This window comes from Osmerus eperlanus, chromosome 18 (genome assembly GCF_963692335.1).
Source record: "Osmerus eperlanus chromosome 18, fOsmEpe2.1, whole genome shotgun sequence".
Lineage (NCBI taxonomy): Eukaryota > Metazoa > Chordata > Actinopteri > Osmeriformes > Osmeridae > Osmerus > Osmerus eperlanus.
Genome location: NC_085035.1, coordinates 221,015 through 247,794, shown reverse-complemented (window position 1 = coordinate 247,794; position 26,780 = coordinate 221,015). Strand labels below are relative to the sequence as shown.

General features: G+C 49.2%; 2 protein-coding genes across 2 annotated transcripts; one reads left to right on the top strand and one right to left on the bottom strand.

The window, feature by feature from the left end:
• Positions 1–780: 780 nt before the first annotated feature.
• On the bottom strand, positions 781–10,588 carry ciz1a (cdkn1a interacting zinc finger protein 1a). The gene is made up of 16 exons (XM_062484791.1): positions 10,481–10,588; positions 9,713–10,012; positions 9,360–9,487; positions 8,686–8,858; positions 8,303–8,447; positions 7,982–8,060; positions 7,568–7,662; positions 6,947–7,289; positions 6,451–6,721; positions 5,681–5,811; positions 5,419–5,512; positions 2,858–2,971; positions 2,579–2,698; positions 2,352–2,424; positions 2,114–2,235; positions 781–1,979 (listed from the first exon to the last, which is right to left on the bottom strand). Exons 2-16 carry the CDS (start codon positions 9,889–9,891, stop codon positions 1,257–1,259), a joined length of 2,790 nt encoding a protein of 929 aa, XP_062340775.1. The 5' UTR covers positions 9,892–10,012; positions 10,481–10,588; the 3' UTR covers positions 781–1,256.
• A 480-nt stretch (positions 10,589–11,068) lies between these two features.
• tbc1d13 (TBC1 domain family, member 13) lies at positions 11,069–25,886 on the top strand. The gene is made up of 12 exons (XM_062484106.1): positions 11,069–11,192; positions 15,537–15,610; positions 15,703–15,743; positions 15,922–15,983; positions 16,819–16,918; positions 21,966–22,048; positions 22,157–22,316; positions 22,584–22,794; positions 23,617–23,780; positions 24,782–24,942; positions 25,197–25,254; positions 25,356–25,886. The coding sequence occupies exons 1-12, from the start codon at positions 11,170–11,172 to the stop codon at positions 25,419–25,421; spliced, it is 1,203 nt and encodes a 400-aa protein (XP_062340090.1). The 5' UTR covers positions 11,069–11,169; the 3' UTR covers positions 25,422–25,886.
• Positions 25,887–26,780: the final 894 nt, after the last annotated feature.

Below are 26,780 nucleotides of genomic sequence, written 5' to 3'. Positions count from 1 at the left end.
TTCCCATCAGGGAGGGCTGGTGACTGTTCCCATCAGCGAGGGAAATGAGAATGAAAGCTGAACCTTGCATAAAAATATTTTGCAGCTGTTTAATCAAAACAAGAGTAAAACCTGCTCTACTCTAGGCCAAAGTTAAAATTGTATCTAAAAAGGACAGTTTTCTGGTCTTGTGGAACTTTGAAGGTTTAGTCTGTGATGTCACAGACACCTGGCATTGGTAGTAACCAGAGGGGTGGCTGTTGTGTAGGCGAGGGGAAACGCCCCTCTCCTGGACAAATGCATTTGAGGTAGCCTACCTGTAAGATCACTACTGTATTAAGGAATTTTATTTAGGAAATAAAAGCAAAAAGACTCCACTTCCAAGATCCGGCACAATCTGAATATCCGACAAAAGGACAATGAGTTTCAGTAACCGCGACAGGCGATACATTCCAGCACTTGCAACAGGAAATAGCTGATTGGATACTTGGATCCCAGCTGTCTGATACTGCTTCCTGGTAGGACTGAGATGGCCTATCAGTGCCCTGGCCTGCTGTTACCATAACACCCACAGCCGGCAGCACCAGCACCATGGGGTTCTGAGACTGGCTCAGTTAAAACCCCCCCCATCTAGAACGGTCTCAATCAGAGCCTGAGAAGTCTCCAGTTAGGGACTTCCTCGTTAGGGTTACAATGTCGATGACAAAAAGCACTTCAACAAAACTAGGATCAGATCAAGCAAAAGTACCGTTCAAACCTTGTTTTGTATTATTTTTTAAATTTCTTTATTTTTTTTAAATATTTTTAATATTTATTTTTTTTGTACCCCACACAATAGTTTCAGATCAGGTCACCTGCTAAAAATGCTGAACTCAGATCAGCAGAGCTGCTACATTCTAGAACCTCACTAGAAGACGGTACTTCTCTAGAGCCACAATGTGAAAATAAAGACCTTGTTCAACAGCACCAGCTTTGTCAGCTGTTTGGATGTTTCTACCTACAACACCACGTGTTAATCGAGCTGAAATCGACCCCACATTTTTTCCCGCATGATTCATTTAACACTTTAAGAAGTAACATAATTTGTTTTCTGATTCCACTACTGCAAACATGTTTCTGTTAAATGCTCCCACAGGTGCTCAGTGGGATGTTATAAGAAATCCCAACAGTTTAGAGGAGCCAGGAATCTTTATGAATGAGGGGAGTGTGTCTTTGTAACGCACCTTCACAGCTGAGATCTACCAAGCAACTCTCTCTCCCGCATCTCCCTCCACCTCTCACCGCCTCCTTGTTGCCCTGCCAGACCTGCGCTTGGGAGCAGCTTTAGCCTTCCCCACGCTGGGCTTCTCTTCTGGGACAGGGGCAGCCTCTTTCACCTCCTCCTCCACCTCTTCTGCCTCTCCTGGAACCAAGGCAGGGTTAGAGGCAGCCTCCTCTCCGGTCACCTCCAGCCCCAGGGGGCAGAGCTGCTCTGGGCTGTCCTGGAACAGGAGCCCCTCCTCTGGGTCTGCAGGGGGGCTGGGAGAGGGGAGGTCCTCTTGTACTGGTATGAACAAGGCCTGGGGGGGCTGGTTGTCTTGGGGCTGGGGGTCTTGGTGGTCCTGGGAGGGCTGGTGGTCTTGGTGGTCCTGAGGCTGGGGGTCCTGGGGGTCTTGGGGCTGGGGGTCCTGGGGGTCTTGGGGCTGGGGGTCTTGGGGCTGGGGGTCTTGGGGCTGGGGGTCTTGGGGCTGGGGGTCTTGGGGCGAGTGGGGGTCTTGGTGGTCCTGAGGCTGGAGCAGGAGGCTGGAGGCCAGCCTGGTGATGCTGACGGTGGGCTGCAGCAGGGCAGAGTGGCTGAGGCCTGGCTCCTCCACGTCTGACTCCAGAAGCTCATCCCCAGAGAGGCACTCGGACCCGGAGCTCAGGTGGCCGCCACTCTCCTCCAGACCGTCCAGGCTGGCCTCTGCCAGCGGATCCAGGGGGGGCGCTGCGGCCTTCTGGCTCTGCAGGCTTCTGAACTTCTGTTTTAGACAGAGGGAGGGAGGGAGAAAGGGAGACAGAGGGACATGAAGATTTATCTTCTGCTTAGAATATTTATCTTCTGCTTAGCTTTGAGTAACTGGGCGTTTTCTGTTGCTACTTGCAGACAACCAACCTTGAGGTTGTTGAAGTGCTCGAGGGACGTGCAGTGTGTGTGCCGGGCGGATGACTCGAAGTGGTAGAACTGGTGACAGAGGCGGCAAAGGAAGCCAGCCACAGGAACCAGGAAGCTGGAGCCTGCGACAGGAAGCAACACAGGATGTGACAATGCTTCAAGACACAAGGGGGAACGGGAGTCGAGGAGAAGGAGACAGCGAGGAGGAGGAGGAGACAGCGAGGAGGAGGTTCCTTACCGTACACCGTGTCTGGCTGGTGCTCCTCATCATCTGCCATGTCCTCCAGGGCCACCTCCCGCCGGCTGCCCTCCTGTAGGACGGTAGCATCACATCACCTCAGGACCTTATATCATCTCACCTACTGTACTGTAGTTATATCATCTCACCTCCTGTACTCGGTTTACATCTGACTTCGTCTATCACTCAGGGTTAGGTAAAAGGTAAAGGGGTGCACACAGACTTACCTGTCTGTCAGAGCTGTCCTGCTCCCCCTCCCCCTCCTCCTCCCCATCGTCAACATAGCAGCCGTCTGCATCCATGGCAACCATCTCAGCCAGGGCCTCCGGTCCGCTCTCTTCTCGAAGCTGCAATAAGAAGAGGAGGAAAGAGAGATGAGAGAAGACAGTTAATCCAGGACAAACTGTATTTCTAACTATTGTGGTAGAGTAACATTTAACAGCATAGTCAACATAGAGAAAGCAGAATGTGTCTCCTTAGTGACTGAGGGTTAGGGTTACACACACCTCCTGCACCCTGTGCCCGTGCTCGTCAGACTGCATGTGCTGCACAAACAGACGAGGAGTCCTGAAGAGCCTCTTGCACACCGTGCAGGAGGGGCTGGCCATGCAGCTGGACCGCTGCGGACAAGCACAGAGCGAGGATTACATCCTAGTCAGCTACCAGGGCACAGTGTACAGTATGCTCTGCTGGAGTGAGGGCAGTGTACAGTATGCTCTGCTGGAGTGAGGGCAGTGTACAGTATGCTCTGCTGGAGTGAGGGCAGTGTACAGTATGCTCTGCTGGAGTGAGGGCAGTGTACAGTATGCTCTGCTGGAGTGAGGGCAGTGTACAGTATGCTCTGCTGGAGTGAGGGCAGTGTACAGTATGCTCTGCTGGAGTGAGGGCAGTGTACAGTATGCTCTGCTGGAGTGAGGGCAGTGTACAGTATGCTCTGCTGGAGTGAGGGCAGTGTACAGTATGCTCTGCTGGAGTGAGGGCAGTGTACAGTATGCTCTGCTGGAGTGAGGGCAGTGTACAGTATGCTCTGCTGGAGTGAGGGCAGTGTACAGTATGCTCTGCTGGAGTGAGGGCAGTGTACAGTATGCTCTGCTGGAGTGAGGGCAGTGTACAGTATGCTCTGCTGGAGTGAGGGCAGTGTGACAGAGTGAGGGCAGTGTACAGTATGCTCTGCTGGAGTGAGGGCAGTGTGACAGAGTGAGGGCAGTGTACAGTATGCTCTGCTGGAGTGAGGGCAGTGTGACAGAGTGAGGGCAGTGTACAGTATGCTCTGCTGGAGTGAGGGCAGTGTGACAGAGTGAGGGCAGTGTACAGTATGCTCTGCTGGAGTGAGGGCAGTGTGACAGAGTGAGGGCAGTGTACAGTATGCTCTGCTGGAGTGAGGGCAGTGTACAGTATGCTCTGCTGGAGTGAGGGCAGTGTGACAGGAAGTGAGGGCAGTGTACAGTATGCTCTGCTGGAGTGAGGGCAGTGTACAGTATGCTCTGCTGGAGTGAGGGCAGTGTACAGTATGCTCTGCTGGAGTGAGGGCAGTGTACAGTATGCTCTGCTGGAATGAGGGCAGTGTACAGTATGCTCTGCTGGAGTGAGGGCAGTGTGACAGTATGCTCTGCTGGAGTGAGGGCAGTGTACAGTATGCTCTGCTGGAGTGAGGGCAGTGTACAGTATGCTCTGCTGGAGTGAGGGCAGTGTACAGTATGCTCTGCTGGAGTGAGGGCAGTGTGACAGAGTGAGGGCAGTGTACAGTATGCTCTGCTGGAGTGAGGGCAGTGTGACAGAGTGAGGGCAGTGTACAGTATGCTCTGCTGGAGTGAGGGCAGTGTGACAGAGTGAGGGCAGTGTACAGTATGCTCTGCTGGAGTGAGGGCAGTGTGACAGAGTGAGGGCAGTGTACAGTATGCTCTGCTGGAGTGAGGGCAGTGTGACAGAGTGAGGGCAGTGTACAGTATGCTCTGCTGGAGTGAGGGCAGTGTGACAGAGTGAGGGCAGTGTACAGTATGCTCTGCTGGAGTGAGGGCAGTGTACAGTATGCTCTGCTGGAGTGAGGGCAGTGTGACAGGAAGTGAGGGCAGTGTACAGTATGCTCTGCTGGAGTGAGGGCAGTGTACAGTATGCTCTGCTGGAGTGAGGGCAGTGTACAGTATGCTCTGCTGGAGTGAGGGCAGTGTACAGTATGCTCTGCTGGAGTGAGGGCAGTGTACAGTATGCTCTGCTGGAGTGAGGGCAGTGTGACAGAGTGAGGGCAGTGTACAGTATGCTCTGCTGGAGTGAGGGCAGTGTACAGTATGCTCTGCTGGAGTGAGGGCAGTGTACAGTATGCTCTGCTGGAGTGAGGGCAGTGTGACAGAGTGAGGGCAGTGTACAGTATGCTCTGCTGGAGTGAGGGCAGTGTACAGTATGCTCTGCTGGAGTGAGGGCAGTGTACAGTATGCTCTGCTGGAGTGAGGGCAGTGTGACAGAGTGAGGGCAGTGTACAGTATGCTCTGCTGGAGTGAGGGCAGTGTACAGTATGCTCTGCTGGAGTGAGGGCAGTGTACAGTATGCTCTGCTGGAGTGAGGGCAGTGTGACAGAGTGAGGGCAGTGTACAGTATGCTCTGCTGGAGTGAGGGCAGTGTGACAGAGTGAGGGCAGTGTACAGTATGCTCTGCTGGAGTGAGGGCAGTGTACAGTATGCTCTGCTGGAGTGAGGGCAGTGTGACAGAGTGAGGGCAGTGTACAGTATGCTCTGCTGGAGTGAGGGCAGTGTGACAGAGTGAGGGCAGTGTACAGTATGCTCTGCTGGAGTGAGGGCAGTGTGACAGAGTGAGGGCAGTGTACAGTATGCTCTGCTGGAGTGAGGGCAGTGTGACAGAGTGAGGGCAGTGTACAGTATGCTCTGCTGGAGTGAGGGCAGTGTGACAGAGTGAGGGCAGTGTGACAGAGTGAGGGCAGTGTGACTGGAAGTGAGGGCAGTGTAACAGAGTGAGGGCAGTGTGACTGGAAGTGAGGGCAGTGTAACAGGAAGTGAGGGCAGTGTAACAGGAAGTGAGGGCAGTGTAACAGGAAGGGAGGGCAGTGTAATCAGACCTTGTGCTCCTTTGTCCGGCGGTGCTCCAGGACATTGCTGGTGAAATGTGTCTGACAAGAGGCACACCATCGCTGCAGACCTGGCCTCTTCTCCCTGAGACACACACACTAGTGTGAAGCATGTATAGTGTGTGTAGATGTGTGCATACGCGCGTGTGTGTGTAGACGTCTGTGTGTTTGGTCTCTTCTCCCTGAGACACTAACACACACACACACACTAGTGTGAATCATGTATTGTGTGTAGATGTGTGTGTGTGTGTACCCGTCCCGGCGTGCGCCCTGCAGTGTCTCCTGTACGCGGGGCAGCAGTGTGACCAAGCAGGCGTTGCTCATGTGCTGGATCTCCATCATCTTCTGCTGGTGGGACAGGCCGTTCATGTGGCCCTGGAAGTTCTACACACACACGCACGCGCACACACACACACACGCACACACACGCAAGCTGTTACACAGCTCACTCAGTCCATCACACTGATGTTAAAGCTGTTCGGCTTTAACAACATCAGCAAGGTCCCATACATTTATTCATTTAGCAGACGCTTTTATCCAAAGTGACTGACAAGAAGCTTCCACAGCCTTGCTCTCCTCCACAGCCCTCCTCACCTCCACAGCCCTCCTCACCCATCCTCTCCTCCACAGCCCTCCTCACCTCCACAGCCCTCCTCACCCATCCTCACCTCCGCAGCCCTCCTCTGACTCCATAGCCCTCCTCACCTCCGTAGCCCTCCTCACCCATCCTCTCCCTCCACAGCCCTCCTCACCCATCCTCTCCCTCCATAGCCCTCCTCACCTCCGCAGCCCTCCTCACCCATCCTCTCCCTCCACAGCCCTCCTCACCCATCCTCACCTCCACAGCCCTCCTCACCTCCGCAGCCCTCCTCACCCATCCTCTCCCTCCACAGCCCTCCTCACCCATCCTCACCTCCACAGCCCTCCTCACCTCCGCAGCCCTCCTCAATAACACAGTAAGGTCCCCTATATTTACCAAAAGTACCGTTGTGTGTGAGAGAGAGTGCAGGGTGTCCTTAGTACCTGCTGGTTGTGGCAGGTTATGTTGCAGATGTAGCAGTAGAACCTGTTAGCTGCCTCGCCGCTCCCCTCCTCTTGGGGGCCTGGCAGGGGGCCGGCCTCCCCTCTGGCCTCCGCGCCAGCCTCCTCAGAGTCCTGCAGGTTCAGCTCTCCTCTCTCGACCTGCTTTTTCCAAACACACACACACAGAGAGAGCGTATACAGATATTTACAATTTTCCCTCCTCACCTCCACGGCCCTGCTCACCTCCACGGCCCTGCTCACCTCCACGGCCCTGCTCTACTCCACGGCCCTGCTCACCTCCACGGCCCTGCCCTCCTCCACGGCCCTGCCCTCCTCCACGGCCCTGCCCTCCTCCACGGCCCTGCTCTACTCCACGGCCCTGCCCTCCTCCACGGCCCTGCCCTCCTCCACGGCCCTGCCCTCCTCCACGGCCCTGCTCACCTCCACGGCCCTGCTCTACTCCACGGCCCTGCTCACCTCCACGGCCCTGCTCTACTCCACGGCCCTGCCCTCCTCCACGGCCCTGCCCTCCTCCACGGCCCTGCCCTCCTCCACGGCCCTGCCCTCCTCCACGGCCCTGCCCTCCTCCACGGCCCTGCCCTCCTCCACGGCCCTGCCCTCCTCCACGGCCCTGCCCTCCTCCACGGCCCTGCTCACCTCCACGGCCCTGCCCTCCTCCAGGGCCCTGCCCTCCTCCACGGCCCTGCCCTCCTCCACGGCCCTGCCCTCCTCCACGGCCCTGCCCTCCTCCACGGCCCTGCTCTCCTCCAGGGCCCTGCTCTCCTCCAGGGCCTCCGCAGCCTCGGCAGTGCTGCCTCCCTCCTCCAGGAGCTCACAGTCTGGGGAGGAGACATGGGATAGTTTACCTCCGGCCTGGTCATCCAAGTCTCACACTACACCACCACATTCACATCTTACATTACAATATCCTTTGTAGTTTCTTCACATTACTACATAGATTTGTATTAACAATGTGTGAATTTAGCAGAAGCTGTTATCCAAAGTGGAGAGATTAACAAGTTAATTTATATGTTTTTAATGATCAGATACTGAGAGTATGAAGGTTCTGAACTGAGGAGACTTGGAAGAGTCCAAAACTAGAGAAGGGTGTGTTCACCTCCAGGCTGGCTGTCTGTTGCTGGGCTCTTACACTCCACACCACCCAGCACTCCGGTTGTCTGCACAGTGGACCGCTCCACAGGCTCCTCTGAGCTGAGCGAGACAGAAAGAAAGAGTATAGGAAGTAAGATAGAGCACAGGAAGAAACCAACAATCTTGCCACCGTTAGCTGGCCCATGTTGGTGTTCATGAGCAAGTTACAACTACAAAACAACGACTCATGGGTCACGGACTCATGGGTCACGGACTCATGGGTCACGGACTCATGGGTCACGGACTCATGGGTCACGGACTCATGGGTCACGGACTCATGGGTCACGGACTCATGGGTCACGGACTCATGGGTCACGGACTCATGGGTAATGGACGGGCGTGGCTCATCCTTGATGGGGGGCCCCAGCCTCCCACTCACCCCTCTGTCCGCAGCTTCTTCAGGACCGGCTCCTCCTCGGGGGGCTCAGGGGGCGCGTCTAACCCCCCCACTCCTCCATCTGGGGGAAAACAGGAAACTCTAAGAGACGCGCAACACAGACCTCTTCTCTCTGCAGCACAGACCTCTTCTCTCTGCAGCACAGACCTCCTTACTCAACTGCACATTGGATTATTGTTCTTTCACATCTAGCAGTTCCACAGTGTAGACTAGGCTAGTTTATGCTTCCTTCTCACATACTGGAGGGGGGTGAGATAGGGGAGGGGGGTAGAGGACAGAAGCGTCTGAGGTCCCTAACCCTACCTCCGAGGGTGTGGTCACTGCTCCTCCCCACAGAGCCGGCTGCCACAGGAAGTGCATCAGCGCTGCTGGCAGGAAGTGAGTCTGCACTGCCGGAGGCTCGCTGCTCGCTGTCCCGCTTCCTGCCCCCCTGCCGGGAGGAAAACTCCTGCAGCACCAACAGCACCATCAGCTCACCACAACACCATCACACAATACTCCTGCAGCACCAACAGCCCCATCAGCTCACCACAACACCATCACACAATACTCCTGCAGCACCAACAGCCCCATCAGCTCACCACAACACCATCACATCACACAATACTCCTGCAGCACCAACAGCCCCATCACACCACACAATACTAGGACATACATGAGAGGTTTGGGCTGGTGGCCATGTTTACCATGTTGTTGTTGTAGTAGCGGGCATGGGGGTGGAAGTGGCGTGCAGGAAAGCTCATGTGGGGGGTCTTGATGGCCACGCCCATGGGGACAGGCCCCAGGAGGGAGGCCCGCGCCCCCGCAGAAAAGAACTGGCGAAACTGCTGCCCCCCCATGGCAAAACCCCGCATGTTCCCTAGAGGAGGAGGGCGGAGGGGGAAAGAAATGGGGAGAGACACAGAGGGGAGGGGGGAGGAGAGGGCAGAAAAGGAGAGGAGATGGGGAGAGACAGAGCGGAGGGGGGAGGAGAGGGGAGAGAAGGAGAGGAGAAGGGGAGAGACACAGAGGGCAGGGGGGAGGAGAGGGGAGAAAAGGAGAGGAGAAGGGGAGAGACAGAGCGGAGGGGGGAGGAGAGGGGAGAGAAGGAGAGGAGAAGGGGAGAGACACAGAGGGCAGGGGGGAGGAGAGGGGAGAGAAGGAGAGGAGAAGGGGAGAGACAGAGAGGAGGGGGGAGGAGAGGGGAGAGAAGGAGAGGAGAAGGGGAGAAACAGAGGGGAGATGTCTTAGATGCATACAAAGTGACGCTGGAAGGTACAGCCCACTGCTACAACACAGACGAATCAGCATATGACCGTAACCATGAGTAACACTTGACATCCCGTTCTATATGAGGATGATGACAGGAGAGCAGACCTACCCTGCATCTGCTGCATTAGCAGGGCTCCCTGCAGCATGGGGTTAGGGGCCAGGATGGTGGTCTGGGTGGCCTGGCAGAGGTTGACCATCCGGGGGGGAGGTGGGCCTTGGGGGGGCACCGTCATGGGCCTGCTCCAGAGACATGGGATAACATGAGCAAGCATGCTGGCAAAACATTAACTGCTAGTGAAACATGAAATAGAAAAAATTACAATCTACTTAAGATATGAAGTGAATATAAGGTTTTTTAATTATTGTGTATGCGATGCGTTGTTCGCCTGACATTTGTTACACCTGCCAAAACTAGGAGAAAGAGGGGCCTGTTGATCACCGACCTCGAGTTCAGAGGCTTACCGTCCTGCTTGGTGGTGGTGATGAGCAACATGGTGCGAAGGTGGGGGTTGAGGTGGTGGAGGTGGAGGAGGAGGCGGAGGAGGAGGCTGCTGCTGGAATAGTTGCTGTAGCTGTCGTAGATGTTGGTGAAACTGTTGTTGCTGCTGCTGCTGGTGATGGTGGTGGTGAGGATTATACATGCCGGCGTTTTGTTGTTGGTGCAGCTGAAAGCTAGCTAGGCTAGCTAGTTAGCTACTTCTCTGTTGCGACTGGTTACCGAGATGCGCAGTTCAGTTCAAGCCTCCTCGGCTTGGTTTGGTTCTTCTTCAGAAAAAAACAAAAAGCACTTAATAATCTGATGCGCAATAAACCTGTTATCTAACCATCATGTTGATATGCAATCAGTAATGCGCATCTAACAAAACGCATCAAGCTCAAGCACCTCTTGTTCACTGACGCTGATGGACTCACTTCGAAATCATTGAATCGACAAACTTCCAACAACTTCCATCGCAGCTAAGGTGTGGTAGCTATCCTAAAATAGTTAACCTACACATTTTGTCGAAAAAACAATACAGCTGCCTAGTTAATTTTAAGTCACCAGAGCCACTACAACTTGCCCATCAAACCAAGCTACGGCAGCTAATGCTACCAAAGCTGACGGGAGCTACCTAGCTAGCTAGTTTAGCTAGCAGCAAGCTACTACTAGCTACGACTTCAAGAATCCTTTCAAAATTTTCAAACTTTGACAATCAATTTTACACGAACACAATCTGACGAAATACCTACTTTAGAATCTGCAATCTTTAGACAGTGTGTAACTGATTCCCAATAAAACCCATTGATGTTGCGAATGCAGAAAGCAGACTTCTTCAGTTGAGCAACAATACCGGAGCACTTCCGGGTCAGGATCTGACGTGCAGATTCTTTTTAAGGAACTGTTACGGATCATTATTATGATGATATAGGACTTACAATCCTCTAATGATGACTCGTTTCAAGTGAATAATTCAAACTTATCTCACAATTACATCTTAAAATCTCACAATAATTATGTATTCTCTAACCATTACAATGTAATTGTATAAAAATACTATCTTTATGATGAACAATATTTATCAACAAACATAACGACAAACTGTCTCATAATTAAGTCTTATAATCGAAATGACTTAGACATGTACAGTAGCAAATTATTAAGATATCTTATCTAATAGTAATGAATTACTGTCTCACATGTAGGATTTACTATAGCATTGGTTAAAGAAACTGGAGTCCAAAAGAAAAAATGATCAAACAAAAAGGGGGTGCAGACTCTATCTTCTAAGACCTCATGGGTGAAGCCAAAATGTTTGCCTGTTTATTGCCGGTCATTTTTTCATCATGTGAGTTACGTTAGAATCAGGAGGCTTGATGGGAGTCGCGTGATTGTATCCTCATCGGACTATTTTTGTTGTAACACGCAGCAGGATTCTAACATGTCGAGCTCTTACAAAAACAGGTGAGACAAGTTGCAGTTAACCGTTGTTGCTTATGTCACATCATATATCGGATTAGCTGGTACGTAATTTTTTTTATCGAATACTGTGATCCATCGTGGATACGGTGGATTATGGTTCCGTGTTTGAAACTGGAAACCGAGGCTAACAAAGTGTGCTTGCTACGAGCAGGCTAACGTTGTGATAGTCCTGGCCTCTTTGAATGGTTAAAAATACACCCTTCCACCCCCAACTCGATTTAATTTCATATTTAACTACTCCTGTCATTAAGAGACAATGGGATGTCCTATACATGTCTATTCTTTGTCGTGCTGTTCAAAAGTGGAAACATGAATGTTGTATTCGCTTTTGTTCTGCTAGCTCGCTAGCGCTAGATGTATTTTACAGCAGCGTTACTACAGCCATACAAATGAAGGCATTTTCATTGATATGGCTAATTTTTTATTAGCAGCGAGTAAGAGCTTGTTAAATGACAAATAGTCTGTGCCAGTCGTAAGATGGCTATCTTCCTTTGTCAACTACTTCAGCTTGAATTAAACGTTTGGCCACATCAATAAAGTTACGTATTTTGCATCTATTTTTTCACTGCATTTCATTTCTAACATCTATTGCACCTGGTAGCAGAACTATGTAAAGTGTGTCCCCTCCATTCAATCTCTCTTGTACTGCTAATCCTCTAAAGCAGCGATTCTCAACCTGTGGGCCGCGGCCCACAGGTTGGGTATATATTGTGTTGGTAAAGGATTATTACAATTCTTACCAAGTTTAAAATGACATTTTGCCTTTAATTCATCATGACCGAAACGCCAATAGTTGCACTTGGCATGACCAACTGACATTTCTGCCTTAACTTGCATACGCCCCCCAAAAAATATAATTTAAAAACTTGCATACGCCCAACGCATCACTTCCGCATATTGCATAAGCCAGGTCAACAACTTCTGGTAGCGAGCAGTTATGTTAGTTCTCAAACACAAAATAGGCTAGGGAGCTAACCATTTTTAGATCCATTATAATGTACTTAATCTGTCAGCTTGCTTGCTAGTCGTTAATGTTAACTCATATAAATAATTGGTCTGTCATATTTGTTCCCTATGGATAATGTAATATAAAATGTCTGTCTCAGTTTCTAACAAAAATCTGGAAACGAGAGAGATCTCGGCGACATGTTATGGGTCGATGGAAAAAAAGCGTGAAGCCGTGCAACTCGAGTGTAAGGTTGATAAGAGAGCAATAGCTGAGGGTTATCAACCTGTTCTGGTTATCAAAAGTCACATTTATAACTTGACCGGATTGTCTAAATCTGGCCTGGCTGTGTTACGCAGGTCACCTCTCTTTACAAAGTGTGCTTACTGTGGCGCTGATGGGCATTTTGTCTTTTTTGATCGCTGAAATAACATTTGTGTTGAAAGCGAACTGTTTGGCTCTCGTGCTGTTGTTAAACGCGTGATAAGCGCAAATTAAGTGAACGGATGTGTTGGGCGTCCGCAAAAATATTTAAGCTATGTACAGTTAGGTCCATAAGTATTTGGACATTGACACAATTTTCATCATTTTGGCTCTGTATACCACCACAATGGATTTGAAATGAAACAATCAAGATGTGCTTTAAGTGCAGACTTTCAGCTTTAATTTCAGGGTATTTACATCCAAATCAGGTGAACGGTGTAGGAATTACAATACATTTTATATGTGGCCCCCCCCTTTTTAAGGGACCAAAAGTAATTGGACAATTGGCTGCTCAGCTGTTCCATGGCCAGGTGTATGTTATTCCCTCATAAAGGGAGTTCGTTATTTCATTGACAAGGAGCAGATAAAAGGTTTAGAGTTCATTTCAAGTATGGTATTTGTGTTTGGAATCTGTTGCTGTCAACTCTCAATATGAAGTCCAAAGAGCTGTCACCATCAGTGAAGCAAGCCATCGTTAGGCTGAAAAATCAAAACAAACCTATCAGAGAGATAGCAAAAACATTAGGTGTGGCCAAATGAACTGTTTGGTACATTCTTAAAAAGAAAGAACGCACTGGTGAGCTCAGCAACACCAAAAGACCCGGAAGACCACAGAAAACAACTGTGGTGGATGACAGAAGAATTCTTTCCCTGGTGAAGAAAAACCCCTTCACAACAGTTGGCCAGATCAAGAACACTCTCCAGGAGGTAGGCGTATCTGTGTCAAAGTCAACAATTAAGAGAAGACTTCACCAGAGTAAATACAGAGGGTTCACCACAAGATGTAAACCATTGGTGAGTCTCAAAAACAGGAAGACCAGATTAGAGTTTGCCAAAAAACATCTAAAAGAGCCTGTACAGTTCTGGAACAACATCCTATGGACAGATGAGACCAAGATCAACTTGTACCAGAATGATGGGAAGAGAAGAGTATGGAGAAGGGAAGGAACTGCTCATGATCCAAAGCATACCACCTCATCAGTGAAGCATGGTGGAGGTAGTGTTATGGCGTGGGCATGTATGGCTGCCAATGGAACTGGTTCCCTTGTATTTATCGATGATGTGACTGCTGACAAAAGAAGTAGGATGAATTCTGATGTGTTTCGGGCAATATTATCTGCTCAGATTCAGCCAAATGCTTCAGAACTCATAGGACGGCGCTTCACAATGCAGATGGACAATGACCCGAAGCATACTGCGAAAGCAACCAAAGAGTTTTTTAAGGCAAAGAAGTGGAATGTTCTGCAATGGCCAAGTCAATCACCTGACCTAAATCCAATTGAGCATGCATTTCACTTGCTAAAGACAAAACTGAAGGGAAAATGCCCCAAGAACAAGCAGGAACTGAAGACAGTTGCAGTAGAGGCCTGGCAGAGCATCACCAGGGATGAAACCCAGCGTCTGGTGATGTCTATGGGTTGCAGACTTCAGGCTGTCATTGACTGCAAAGGATTTGCAACCAAGTATTAAAAGTGACAATTAGATTTATGATTATGTTAGTTTGTCCAATTATTTTTGGTCCCTTAAAAAGGGGGGGGCCACATATAAAATGTGTTGTAATTCCTACACCGTTCACCTGATTTGGATGTAAATACCCTGAAATTAAAGCTGAAAGTCTGCACTTAAAGCACATCTTGATTGTTTCATTTCAAATCCATTGTGGTGGTATACAGAGCCAAAATGATGAAAATTGTGTCAATGTCCAAATATTTATGGACCTAACTGTATGTGCGAAACAAAGTGGAAAAGGTCTGGAATGGCTGCTCTAATGCACGTGTTAATTCAGCCAGCCCTGAGCCTGCTGGTGCTCATGTCTTTTCTGGGATAGTGAGGCGAAGGCCATTCCTGGAGGAGGGCAATAAGTGCAAGTCTAGTCAATTTAGAAGCGTAGAGCAAGCGTGCCTAGAACTGATGCCCTTTGACCGTTCCCTTGGTTCGATGTTCAGGCTCTGTCAAGGTAGTGCTGGTCTCTGGTGACTCGTGACTAGATTGGAGTGAACTGTTGTGTCAGGAGAATCTCCTTTCAGCCATGTCTTGAACTCGAACACGTCCTGTTTAACATGTCTCCCTGTATGCAAGGTTACACCCCTTCAGGCTCCATGGAAAAGAGATCAGTTTGTGGTTAAAACACAGAGGGCCCACAAGACGCATACTCTAGATCCCATCATTAACTTTTTAACTCGGGAAGAAGTGCTTTGCTGTCTCATGTAAAGCTTAACTTTGATGACCCTGTGGAGCTGTATCACCAGTTCTATAGAGTCTGAAGGGCCAAGTTAGTTGTCAGCCCTGTACGTTACGCATTTTCAACTCGGAATGCACGTGATAGTTTTTGTCATTGCGTGTGTGTCATTTAATGGATCCCCGCATTTATAAATGGATCCGCTCGTTGTAGTGTCTCGTGTCGTGAATAGTTTGCCCACCTGCGCCAATCGTGTTCTCGCGGTTACCCTAACTTTACTCTCTTTCGGATTAAGCCGACATATGCAATATCTGTGAGGTTTAGAGTGACGAGAGAGCTTTACAAAAGTGCATAGGTCACTGATCATAACAACGAGATAGCCCCAACATTGCGAGCAACCAAAACATGAAGCATACATTGTGAAAAAACAAATAAGTGGAAAAGGGAAGAACCATAAGAGCATACAGTTAAACAAGTCACAATTAAACAACGTTTAAAATTTTAAACGTTAGATGGATTAAACGTTGTACAGACACTGGGTTGAAGAGGACTGCCTTACATGATGTTTTATATAGTGTGAGTGTATGCTGTTTATCCAGCTACAGGGCCATGGAAGCTGAGGATGGCACTGTCATGTCACCTGTCTACCTGAGACCCCTTTAGACCCATAAAACAGCAGATGAATCTAAAAAGGTAATTCTTTTATTGTTAATTTCAGGATCCAGGAGTTCAAGGTAGCGCTGAGTGAAGACAAGATTGAGTTGAAGTCTCTCAGAGAACTGTGTTTCAGCGGTGGGTTGGATTACTTTCAGAACAATGTTTGGGCAATTCAGTTTTTCCTTTGCTTAATTTCCATCATTAAATTGTATGTTTGTAACTCTCAGGAATCCCATTTGAAGGAGGCATTCGAGCACTCTGCTGGAAAGTAAGTTTTCTTAAAAAGAGCTTTGTAAATAACTTAAAAAATATTTCCAATTGGGAAACAGAACAGTCACAGGTTTTAGGCAGTTTTAAATTTACAACAAAAGTTCAGCTGTCTATGTTTTGTAGATTGTCAATTATGATATTGATAACCATGTTGACTGGTGGCACATGCTGTACAGATTCTTCTGAACTACCTGCCTTTGGACCAGACAACATGGGACTCATTTCTCAAAAAGCAGAGGTAAGTCAGTCTTCTTTACAGTTCTTATCAGTCTCTCCAGATATTTGCTAGCCTTGCAGGTTGTCTGCTGAGACTTTGGCAGCAGCACAAAGCTACTCACCAGTAAGGGCTCTGTTGTTGTGGTTGATGACGTCAATGTTGGTAGGAATTCCTCTCTGAGACAAAGCTGGGTATCAGGAAGGTATGTGCAGGGACTGGGTCATGCAGGTCACTGATGAGGCATAACTGAGTTAGAGGTAGAACTGTCCTGGTCATTAAGACCCTCAGAGACAGAGGAGCTGGTTTCTCCTGACCGGGCAGGCTCCAGCAGTCAGGAGAAGAGGACAGGAACCACCTTGTTTTACATTACATTTGATTCACTTAGCAGAAACTCATGTCCAAATCGACCTGCAAATTGTGCACATGGAAAGTGAAGTCCAGGTTGAGCTTGGAGACCTTGGTTCCAGTGTGTTTCTTTCCTCTCCAGGGAGCGGTACTCCCACTTCCTGAGGGAGATGACAGTGTGTTTCATCTCCAGGGAGCGGTACTCCCACTTCCTGAGGGAGATGACAGTGTGTTTCATCTCCAGGGAGGGGTACTCCCACTTCCTGAGGGAGATGACAGTGTGTTTCATCTCCAGGGAGCGGTACTCCCACTTCCTGAGGGAGATGACAGTGTGTTTCCTTCATCTCCAGGGAGGGTTACTCCCACTTCCTGAGGGAGATGACAGTGTGTTTCATCTCCAGGGAGCGGTACTCCCACTTCCTGAGGGAGATGACAGTGTGTTTCCTTCATCTCCAGGGAGCGGTACTCCCACTTCCTGAGGGAGATGACAGTGTGTTTCCTTCATCTCCAGGGAGGGGTACTCCCACTTCCTGAGGGAGATGATCATCCAGCCGGGCATCGCCAAAGCCAACCTTGGGCTGTTCCGGGAGGACGTCACCATGGAGGACCACGTGAGTGAGAAACGCAGAGATACAGTAGTGCCGTGTAGTAACCCTAACCCTGTAGTGCCTTGTACTAACCCTAACCCTGTAGTGCCTTGTAGTAACCCTAACCCTGTAGTGCCTTGTAGTAACCCTAACCCTGTAGTGCCTTGTACTAACCCTAACCCTGTAGTGCCTTGTAGTAACCCTAACCCTGTAGTGCCGTGTAGTAACCCTAACCCTGTAGTGCCTTGTAGTAACCCTAACCCTGTAGTGCCGTGTAGTAACCCTAACCCTGTAGTGCCTTGTAGTAACCCTAACCCTGTAGTGCCTTGTAGTAACCCTAACCCTGTAGTGCCTTGTAGTAACCCTAACCCTGTAGTGCCTTGTAGTAACCCTAACCCTGTAGTGCCTTGTAGTAACCCTAACCCTGTAGTGCCTTGTAGTAACCCTAACCCTGTAGTGCCTTGTAGTAACCCTAACCCTGTAGTGCCGTGTAGTAACCCTAACCCTGTAGTGCCGTGTAGTAACCCTAACCCAGTAGTGCCTTGTAGTAACCCTAACCCTGTAGTGCCTTGTAGTAACCCTAACCCTGTAGTGCCGTGTAGTAACCCTAACCCTGTAGTGCCTTGTAGTAACCCTAACCCTGTAGTGCCGTGTAGTAACCCTAACCCTGTAGTGCCTTGTAGTAACCCTAACCCTGTAGTGCCGTGTAGTAACCCTAACCCTGTAGTGCCTTGTAGTAACCCTAACCCTGTAGTGCCTTGTAGTAACCCTAACCCTGTAGTGCCTTGTAGTAACCCTAACCCTGTAGTGCCTTGTAGTAACCCTAACCCTGTAGTGCCGTGTAGTAACCCTAACCCTGTAGTGCCGTGTAGTAACCCTAACCCAGTAGTGCCTTGTAGTAACCCTAACCCTGTAGTGCCTTGTAGTAACCCTAACCCTGTAGTGCCGTGTAGTAACCCTAACCCAGTAGTGCCTTGTAGTAACCCTAACCCTGTAGTGCCTTGTAGTAACCCTAACCCTGTAGTGCCTTGTACTAACCCTAACCCTGTAGTGCCTTGTAGTAACCCTAACCCAGTAGTGCCTTGTAGTAACCCTAACCCTGTAGTGCCTTGTAGTAACCCTAACCCAGTAGTGCCTTGTAGTAACCCTAACCCTGTAGTGCCGTGTAGTAACCCTAACCCAGTAGTGCCTTGTAGTAACCCTAACCCTGTAGTGCCTTGTAGTAACCCTAACCCTGTAGTGCCGTGTAGTAACCCTAACCCAGTAGTGCCTTGTAGTAACCCTAACCCTGTAGTGCCTTGTACTAACCCTAACCCTGTAGTGCCTTGTAGTAACCCTAACCCAGTAGTGCCTTGTAGTAACCCTAACCCTGTAGTGCCTTGTAGTAACCCTAACCCAGTAGTGCCTTGTAGTAACCCTAACCCTGTAGTGCCTTGTAGTAACCCTAACCCTGTAGTGCCGTGTAGTAACCCTAACCCTGTAGTGCCTTGTACTAACCCTAACCCTGTAGTGCCTTGTAGTAACCCTAACCCTGTAGTGCCTTGTAGTAACCCTAACCCTGTAGTGCCGTGTAGTAACCCTAACCCTGTAGTGCCTTGTAGTAACCCTAACCCTGTAGTGCCTTGTAGTAACCCTAACCCTGTAGTGCCTTGTAGTAACCCTAACCCTGTAGTGCCTTGTAGTAACCCTAACCCTGTAGTGCCGTGTAGTAACCCTAACCCTGTAGTGCCTTGTAGTAACCCTAACCCTGTAGTGCCTTGTAGTAACCCTAACCCTGTAGTGCCGTGTAGTAACCCTAACCCTGTAGTGCCTTGTAGTAACCCTAACCCTGTAGTGCCTTGTAGTAACCCTAACCCTGTAGTGCCGTGTAGTAACCCTAACCCTGTAGTGGCTTGTAGTAACCCTAACCCTGTAGTGCCTTGTAGTAACCCTAACCCTGTAGTGCCTTGTAGTAACCCTAACCCTGTAGTGCCTTGTAGTAACCCTAACCCTGTAGTGGCTTGTAGTAACCCTAACCCTGTAGTGCCTTGTAGTAACCCTAACCCTGTAGTGCCTTGTAGTAACCCTAACCCTGTAGTGCCTTGTAGTAACCCTAACCCTGTAGTGCCGTGTAGAAACCCTAACCCTGTAGTGCCTTGTAGTAACCCTAACCCTGTAGTGCCTTGTAGTAACCCTAACCCTGTAGTGCCGTGTAGTAACCCTAACCCTGTAGTGCCTTGTACTAACCCTAACCCTGTAGTGCCTTGTACTAACCCTAACCCTGTAGTGCCGTGTAGTAACCCTAACCCTGTAGTGCCGTGTAGTAACCCTAACCCTGTAGTGCCTTGTAGTAACCCTAACCCTGTAGTGCCGTGTAGTAACCCTAACCCTGTAGTGCCTTGTAGTAACCCTAACCCTGTAGTGCCTTGTAGTAACCCTAACCCTGTAGTGCCTTGTAGTAACCCTAACCCTGTAGTGCCTTGTAGTAACCCTAACCCTGTAGTGCCTTGTACTAACCCTAACCCTGTAGTGCCTTGTAGTAACCCTAACCCTGTAGTGCCTTGTAGTAACCCTAACCCTGTAGTGCCTTGTAGTAACCCTAACCCTGTAGTGCCTTGTAGTAACCCTAACCCTGTAGTGCCTTGTAGTAACCCTAACCCTATAGTGCCTTGTAGTAACCCTAACCCTGTAGTGCCTTGTAGTAACCCTAACCCTGTAGTGCCTTGTAGTAACCCTAACCCTATAGTGCCTTGTAGTAACCCTAACCCTGTAGTGGCTTGTAGTAACCCTAACCCTGTAGTGCCTTGTAGTAACCCTAACCCTGTAGTGCCTTGTAGTAACCCTAACCCTGTAGTGGCTTGTAGTAACCCTAACCCTGTAATGCCTTGTAGTAACCCTAACCCTGTAGTGCCTTGTAGTAACCCTAACCCTGTAGTGCCTTGTAGTAACCCTAACCCTGTAGTGCCTTGTAGTAACCCTAACCCTGTAGTGGCTTGTAGTAACCCTAACCCTGTAGTGCCTTGTAGTAACCCTAACCCTGTAGTGCCGTGTAGTAACCCTAACCCTGTAGTGCCTTGTAGTAACCCTAACCCTGTAGTGCCGTGTAGTAACCCTAACCCTGTAGTGCCTTGTAGTAACCCTAACCCTGTAGTGCCTTGTAGTAACCCTAACCCTGTAGTGCCTTGTAGTAACCCTAACCCTGTAGTGCCTTGTAGTAACCCTAACCCTGTAGTGCCTTGTAGTAACCCTAACCCTGTAGTGCCTTGTAGTAACCCTAACCCTGTAGTGCCGTGTAGTAACCCTAACCCTGTAGTGCCTTGTAGTAACCCTAACCCTGTAGTGCCTTGTAGTAACCCTAACCCTGTAGTGCCGTGTAGTAACCCTAACCCTGTAGTGCCTTGTAGTAACCCTAACCCTGTAGTGCCTTGTAGTAACCCTAACCCTGTAGTGCCGTGTAGTAACCCTAACCCTGTAGTGGCTTGTAGTAACCCTAACCCTGTAGTGCCTTGTAGTAACCCTAACCCTGTAGTGCCTTGTAGTAACCCTAACCCTGTAGTGCCTTGTAGTAACCCTAACCCTGTAGTGGCTTGTAGTAACCCTAACCCTGTAGTGCCTTGTAGTAACCCTAACCCTGTAGTGCCTTGTAGTAACCCTAACCCTGTAGTGCCTTGTAGTAACCCTAACCCTGTAGTGCCTTGTAGTAACCCTAACCCTGTAGTGCCGTGTAGTAACCCTAACCCTGTAGTGCCTTGTAGTAACCCTAACCCTGTAGTGCCTTGTAGTAACCCTAACCCTGTAGTGCCGTGTAGTAACCCTAACCCTGTAGTGCCTTGTACTAACCCTAACCCTGTAGTGCCTTGTACTAACCCTAACCCTGTAGTGCCGTGTAGTAACCCTAACCCTGTAGTGCCTTGTAGTAACCCTAACCCTGTAGTGCCTTGTAGTAACCCTAACCCTGTAGTGCCGTGTAGTAACCCTAACCCTGTAGTGCCTTGTAGTAACCCTAACCCTGTAGTGCCTTGTAGTAACCCTAACCCTGTAGTGCCTTGTAGTAACCCTAACCCTGTAGTGCCTTGTACTAACCCTAACCCTGTAGTGCCTTGTAGTAACCCTAACCCTGTAGTGCCTTGTAGTAACCCTAACCCTGTAGTGCCTTGTAGTAACCCTAACCCTGTAGTGCCTTGTAGTAACCCTAACCCTGTAGTGCCTTGTAGTAACCCTAACCCTGTAGTGCCTTGTAGTAACCCTAACCCTGTAGTGCCTTGTAGTAACCCTAACCCTGTAGTGCCTTGTAGTAACCCTAACCCTATAGTGCCTTGTAGTAACCCTAACCCTGTAGTGGCTTGTAGTAACCCTAACCCTGTAGTGCCTTGTAGTAACCCTAACCCTATAGTGCCTTGTAGTAACCCTAACCCTGTAGTGGCTTGTAGTAACCCTAACCCTGTAATGCCTTGTAGTAACCCTAACCCTGTAGTGCCTTGTAGTAACCCTAACCCTGTAGTGCCTTGTAGTAACCCTAACCCTGTAGTGCCTTGTAGTAACCCTAACCCTGTAGTGCCTTGTACTAACCCTAACCCTGTAGTGCCTTGTAGTAACCCTAACCCTGTAGTGCCTTGTAGTAACCCTAACCCTGTAGTGGCTTGTAGTAACCCTAACCCTGTAGTGCCTTGTAGTAACCCTAACCCTGTAGTGCCTTGTAGTAACCCTAACCCTCTAGTGCCTTGTAGTAACCCTAACCCTCTAGTGCCTTGTAGTAACCCTAACCCTGTAGTGCCTTGTAGTAACCCTAACCCTGTAGTGCCTTGTAGTAACCCTAACCCTGTAGTGCCTTGTAGTAACCCTAACCCTGTAGTGCCTTGTGTTCACCAAGCTGTAGGGAGAAGAATGCAGAAGCATTGGAAATCATTCAGATGAATTGGAGGCACAACTGTTATAGGAATAACAACTTCTATACTCTTGGAAATTGTAGCAATGTTATACTTTTGTCGCAAATGGAATGCTATGGAAAAATGTTTAAGGTATGTCTAGTTGAAAATGTAAACAGCACTGTGTGTTTCTCCCTTCGTCCTCCGGTGCTCTGCGCGCTCCTCAGCCCCTCAACCCAAACCCCGACAGCAGGTGGAACAACTACTTCAAAGACAACGAGGTTCTCCTGCAGATCGATAAAGATGTCAGGTAGGTTATCCTGAAGGTCAATAAAGATGTGTAAAGTACCATCTCAGCTACCAGGCAGTATTAACACCTCCCAGACTGAAGTGACGGAGGTTGTGTTCCCGCTGCAAGGCGTCTGTATCCAGACATGGCGTTCTTCCAGCGGCCGACAGACTACCCCTGCCAGCTTATCCTCGACCCCCAGAACGAGTATGAGACCCTGAGGCGCAGGGTGGAGCAGACCACCCTCAAGGCCCAGACGGTGGACCGCACCCGCAGTGGAGTCACCAACGTAAGTGGGAGCTTTAAGGCCTTTGAAGGCTTCCAAAAAATGATAATAAGAATGTTTTTTTAATTAATTTACTGTTACATTCATGACGTTAGTCTAAATTGCTCAATTGAATGTACTTATTAGCAATGTAAATACATTTCCCTTGATAAACGACATAACGATAAAGCATCAATTAGGAATGCCACAGTAACCATTGCAGAAACCTGTCTAGTCATAACATAGTACAACATAGTAACAAGAACCTTGCAAACCCCCTCCTGCCTCCAGATGAGCTCTCCAGGCAAGGCCCTCCACCTGTACCCCTCTAATGAGTACTCCGTGCTGCCCCGCGGCTTTGAGGCGCACTGGGAGGTGGTGGAGAGGATCCTCTTCATCTACGCCAAGCTCAACCCTGGCATCGCCTACGTCCAGGGAATGAACGAGATTGTGGGGCCCATCTACTACACCTTCGCCACAGACCCCAACGATGAGTGGAAAGGTGAGCTCTGGGATGAGGGAGACTGGAATGTTAGGGTTCGTCACAGGTTCAAAGCTTTCAATAAGAGCTTCTACTAGATGAGCACGTGTGTGATGATGAGCATGTGTGATGATGAGCATGTGTGATGATGAACACGTGTGATGATGAACACGTGTGATGATGAACACGTGTGATGAACACGTGTGTGATGATGAACACGTGTGATGATGAGCACGTGTGTGATGATGAACACGTGATGATGAACACGTGTGATGATGAGCACGTGTGATGATGAGCACGTGTGATGATGAGCACGTGTGTGATGATAAACACGTGTGATGATGAACACGTGTGATGATGAACACGTGTGATGATGGAACACGTGTGATGATGAACACGTGTGATGATGAACACGTGTGATGATGAGCACGTGTGATGATGAGCACGTGTGATGATGAACACGTGTGATGATGAGCACGTGTGATGATGAGCACGTGTGTGATGATGAGCACGTGTGTGATGATGAACACGTGTGATGATGAACACGTGTGATGATGAGCACGTGTGATGATGAGCACGTGTGTGATGATGAGCACGTGTGTGATGATAAACATGTGTGATGATGAACGTGTGTGATGATGAACACGTGTGATGATGAACACGTGTGATGATGAACGCGTGTGATGATGAACACGTGTGATGATGAACACGTGTGATGATGAACGTGTGTGATGATGAACGCGTGTGATGATGAACACGTGTGATGATGAACACGTGTGATGATGAACACGTGTGATGATGAACACGTGTGATGATGAACACGTGTGATGATGTGTTGCTCAGAACATGCGGAGGCAGACACCTTCTTCTGTTTCACCAACCTGATGTCAGAGAACAGGGACAACTTCATAAAGAGCCTGGACGACTCCCAGTGTGGCATCACCTACAAGATGGAGAGTGTTTATTCCATGCTGAAGGACAAGGACATGGAGCTCTATCTCAAACTGGTGAGAGGGTTTGTTCAAACATTAAACTTTTTCAGTCATTCATTCATTTCCTGTGTTGAGTGACAATGTTCTGTTAGGAGAAAGGGTGTAGGAAATCAAATGGTTTCAGGTAGGGCTGGGCGATAAATCGATAAAAAATATTATCGAAGTAATGACTTCCCTCAATAAAGATATCGGAACATGAATTCATTTTCAATAATGTCGATAGAGAATAATTAGGAACAGCAGTCCATTTAATTTCTGTGATGCAGCAGGAAGAGACACTGAGCACCTCCAGTGGAGTAGCTAATATTAACCGTGGAAAATGATGCCGAAAACAGTGGCAGCGATAGCCATGGCGAGGGAGCAACTTCCAATAAAGAAATTATATTATTATCATAAAAAGGGTTTGTCTTCAGTTATTTGGAAGTGGTTTGGCTTTTTGAAATCCGACAAAGAGCAGAGCAATGTTCGGTGCAAATTGTGTCGTAAACAGGTGGCTACCAAGTCTGGTAACGACAAACCTTTTTTACCACCTGAAGCAAAATCAGTCGTTGGAACATGCAGAAAGTGTGAGTTTGCGCCAAGGTATTGATAAAAAGCAAGGTTTTAAAAAGTTACTAGACCCCAGGTATGTGCTCCCTGGCCGCAAACATTTCTCTCACACTGCGCTGCCTAAACTTTATACCAAGGAAGAGACTTATTTTGCTAGCCTACTACTACAGATCTGTCTTCTATCGTCTTATTATCGTAATCGAATAGAAATTTAAATATCTATCGTGATAATTTTTTACCCATATAGCCCATCCCTAGTTTCAGGGTATTTCACTTCAATATGACAGAGCTTCAGACTATCCAGATATTATAAGAATAATGAATGTATTAGATGTGATTATTTTCTGCTGGACTATTTGTATGTTGCTTTGGATAAAATTGTCTGCTAACCTCCCTCTCCTCCCCCCCTTCTCTCCCTATCTCTTTCTAACTCTACTACCTTCCCTCCCTCTCTCTCTCTCCCCCAGCAAGAGCAGAACATCAAGCCTCAGTACTTCACGTTTCGCTGGCTAACTCTGCTGCTGTCCCAGGAGTTCCTGCTCCCTGATGTCATCAGGATCTGGGACTCACTGTTCTCCGACCAGGACCGCTTCAACTTCCTCATCCTGGTCTGCTGCGCCATGCTCACGTCAGTCCCACACCAATCAGGACACGGTAGCAGGTCGACTGTCCAATCAGTACACAGTAGCCAGGTTCACATGCCAACCACCACCACTTTGTCTCTGAGGCACTAAACCACCATAGTTTCAGAGGGACCTGTGTGAGTGAGTGAGTGAGTGTGTGTGTGTGCTCTCAGTATGAACGTAGCAGGTTAGGAGCCTTGTTGTGTTTTCCCAGTAGAAGGGAGATATTTCCAGGGTCAACGTGTTCCTGTTGTTGCAGATTGATCCGTGATCAGCTACTGGTTGGAGACTTCACCATCAACATGAGGCTGCTGCAGGTACGGACTCAGCTCTCTCCCAGGGCGCTGGTCTGCCAGCAGAGCGGGGTAGGTGATGGGATGTTGAAGGGTGTTTTAACAGCTGTGTAACCTCTCCCCAGGACTACCCCATCTCTGACGTCCACACCATCCTGACCAAGGCCAAGGAGCTGCAACTGGGCTCCTAGCGGTCGTCCCCCACCGAGCCGGCCCGGAGGGAGGAGCCTGGAAGCTGGTAACTAGAGCTGACAGGCCCCCAGTGCATTCTGGGAGGGGGAGTTGCACTCGGTCCCAGGTTCACCATCAGAGTACACAAACCTCCTTCCCCCTGGAGACAGCCTTGTTTATGTTTGCACTCGGGCGGGGGGGGGGGAGACGGGGGCTGGGGGGGGCACCTGAGCACAGTTCAGGAAGAGGACTGTCTAGAATAACGTCCATAGACTTCCCTCTTCATCCCAGGTAGTGGACAGATCCAACATGGCCGTCTTACTGGCCTGTGTGGTGTCACGTCTTTGGAAGATCTCTCTTTTAAATATATTGGAAATGTACTTTTTTGCTTCATAAATGTTAACTTTTATTCATTGTGACAAACCAGGAAGGAGGATAAGAGGGTAGGAGGGCAGTAGGGTAGGAGGGCAGTAGGGTAGGAGGGCAGTAGGGTAGGAGGGCAGTAGGGTAGGAGGGCAGTAGGGTAGGAGGGCAGTAGGGTAGGAGGGCAGTAAGGTAGGAGGGCAGTAAGGTAGGAGGGCAGTAAGGTAGGAGGGCAGTAGGGTAGGAGGGCAGTAGGGTAGGAGGGCAGTAGGGAAGGAGGGTAAGAGGGTAGGAGGGCAGTAAGGTAGGAGGGCAGTAAGGTAGGAGGGCAGTAAGGTAGGAGGGCAGTAGGGTAGGAGGGCAGTAAGGTAGGAGGGCAGTAGGGTAGGAGGGCAGTAGGGTAGGAGGGCAGTAGGGTAGGAGGGCAGTAGGGAAGGAGGGCAGTAGGGTAGGAGGGCAGTAAGGTAGGAGGGCAGTAAGGTAGGAGGGCAGTAAGGTAGGAGGGCAGTAGGGTAGGAGGGCAGTAGGGTAGGAGGGCAGTAAGGTAGGAGGGCAGTAAGGTAGGAGGGCAGTAGGGAAGGAGGGCAGTAGGGAAGGAGGGCAGTAGGGAAGGAGGGTAAGAGGGTAGCAGGGCCTGGCGCTAAGAAGGGGATTCTTCTTACTTGAAATACTGTGTATTTTGAGTTTGATAAATGATGGAATACTATTTGTTTATTTTTGAATGTTGAACTCATTTTGTGATGCCATTTTAACCAGTCATACCAGAAATGGCCAATAACCATATATTTTCATGCTAACTGGAATGAAGGTTTCCTTAATACCATAAATGAAGTGCTACCAGGTGGGGTTTGTAGAATATGACATTTCTGTATTTAAGTTTAATGTTTCTCTGTCTGAAGTTGATGTTACAAGAAGTGCTCGTCATCCTTGTTTAAAAACTGACAGCATTAACACACACCTACTGCTTACATCTTGCCAACTGCACAATTGCTATCCCAGGAGATGACTGTTCGCTT

Coding starts and splice junctions, on each gene's coding strand:
- ciz1a (XM_062484791.1), bottom strand. CDS start 9,891: ATGTATAATCCTCACCACCACCATCACCAGCAGCAGCAGCAACAACAG. Junction 7,663..7,981: donor AAGAAGCTGCGGACAGAGGG/GTGAGTGGGAGG, acceptor TGTCTCGCTCAG/CTCAGAGGAGCCTGTGGAGC. Junction 2,699..2,857: donor ACGGGCACAGGGTGCAGGAG/GTGTGTGTAACC, acceptor TTCTTATTGCAG/CTTCGAGAAGAGAGCGGACC.
- tbc1d13 (XM_062484106.1), top strand. CDS start 11,170: ATGTCGAGCTCTTACAAAAACAG. Junction 22,795..23,616: donor CCCCAACGATGAGTGGAAAG/GTGAGCTCTGGG, acceptor TGTGTTGCTCAG/AACATGCGGAGGCAGACACC. Junction 23,781..24,781: donor TGGAGCTCTATCTCAAACTG/GTGAGAGGGTTT, acceptor TCTCTCCCCCAG/CAAGAGCAGAACATCAAGCC.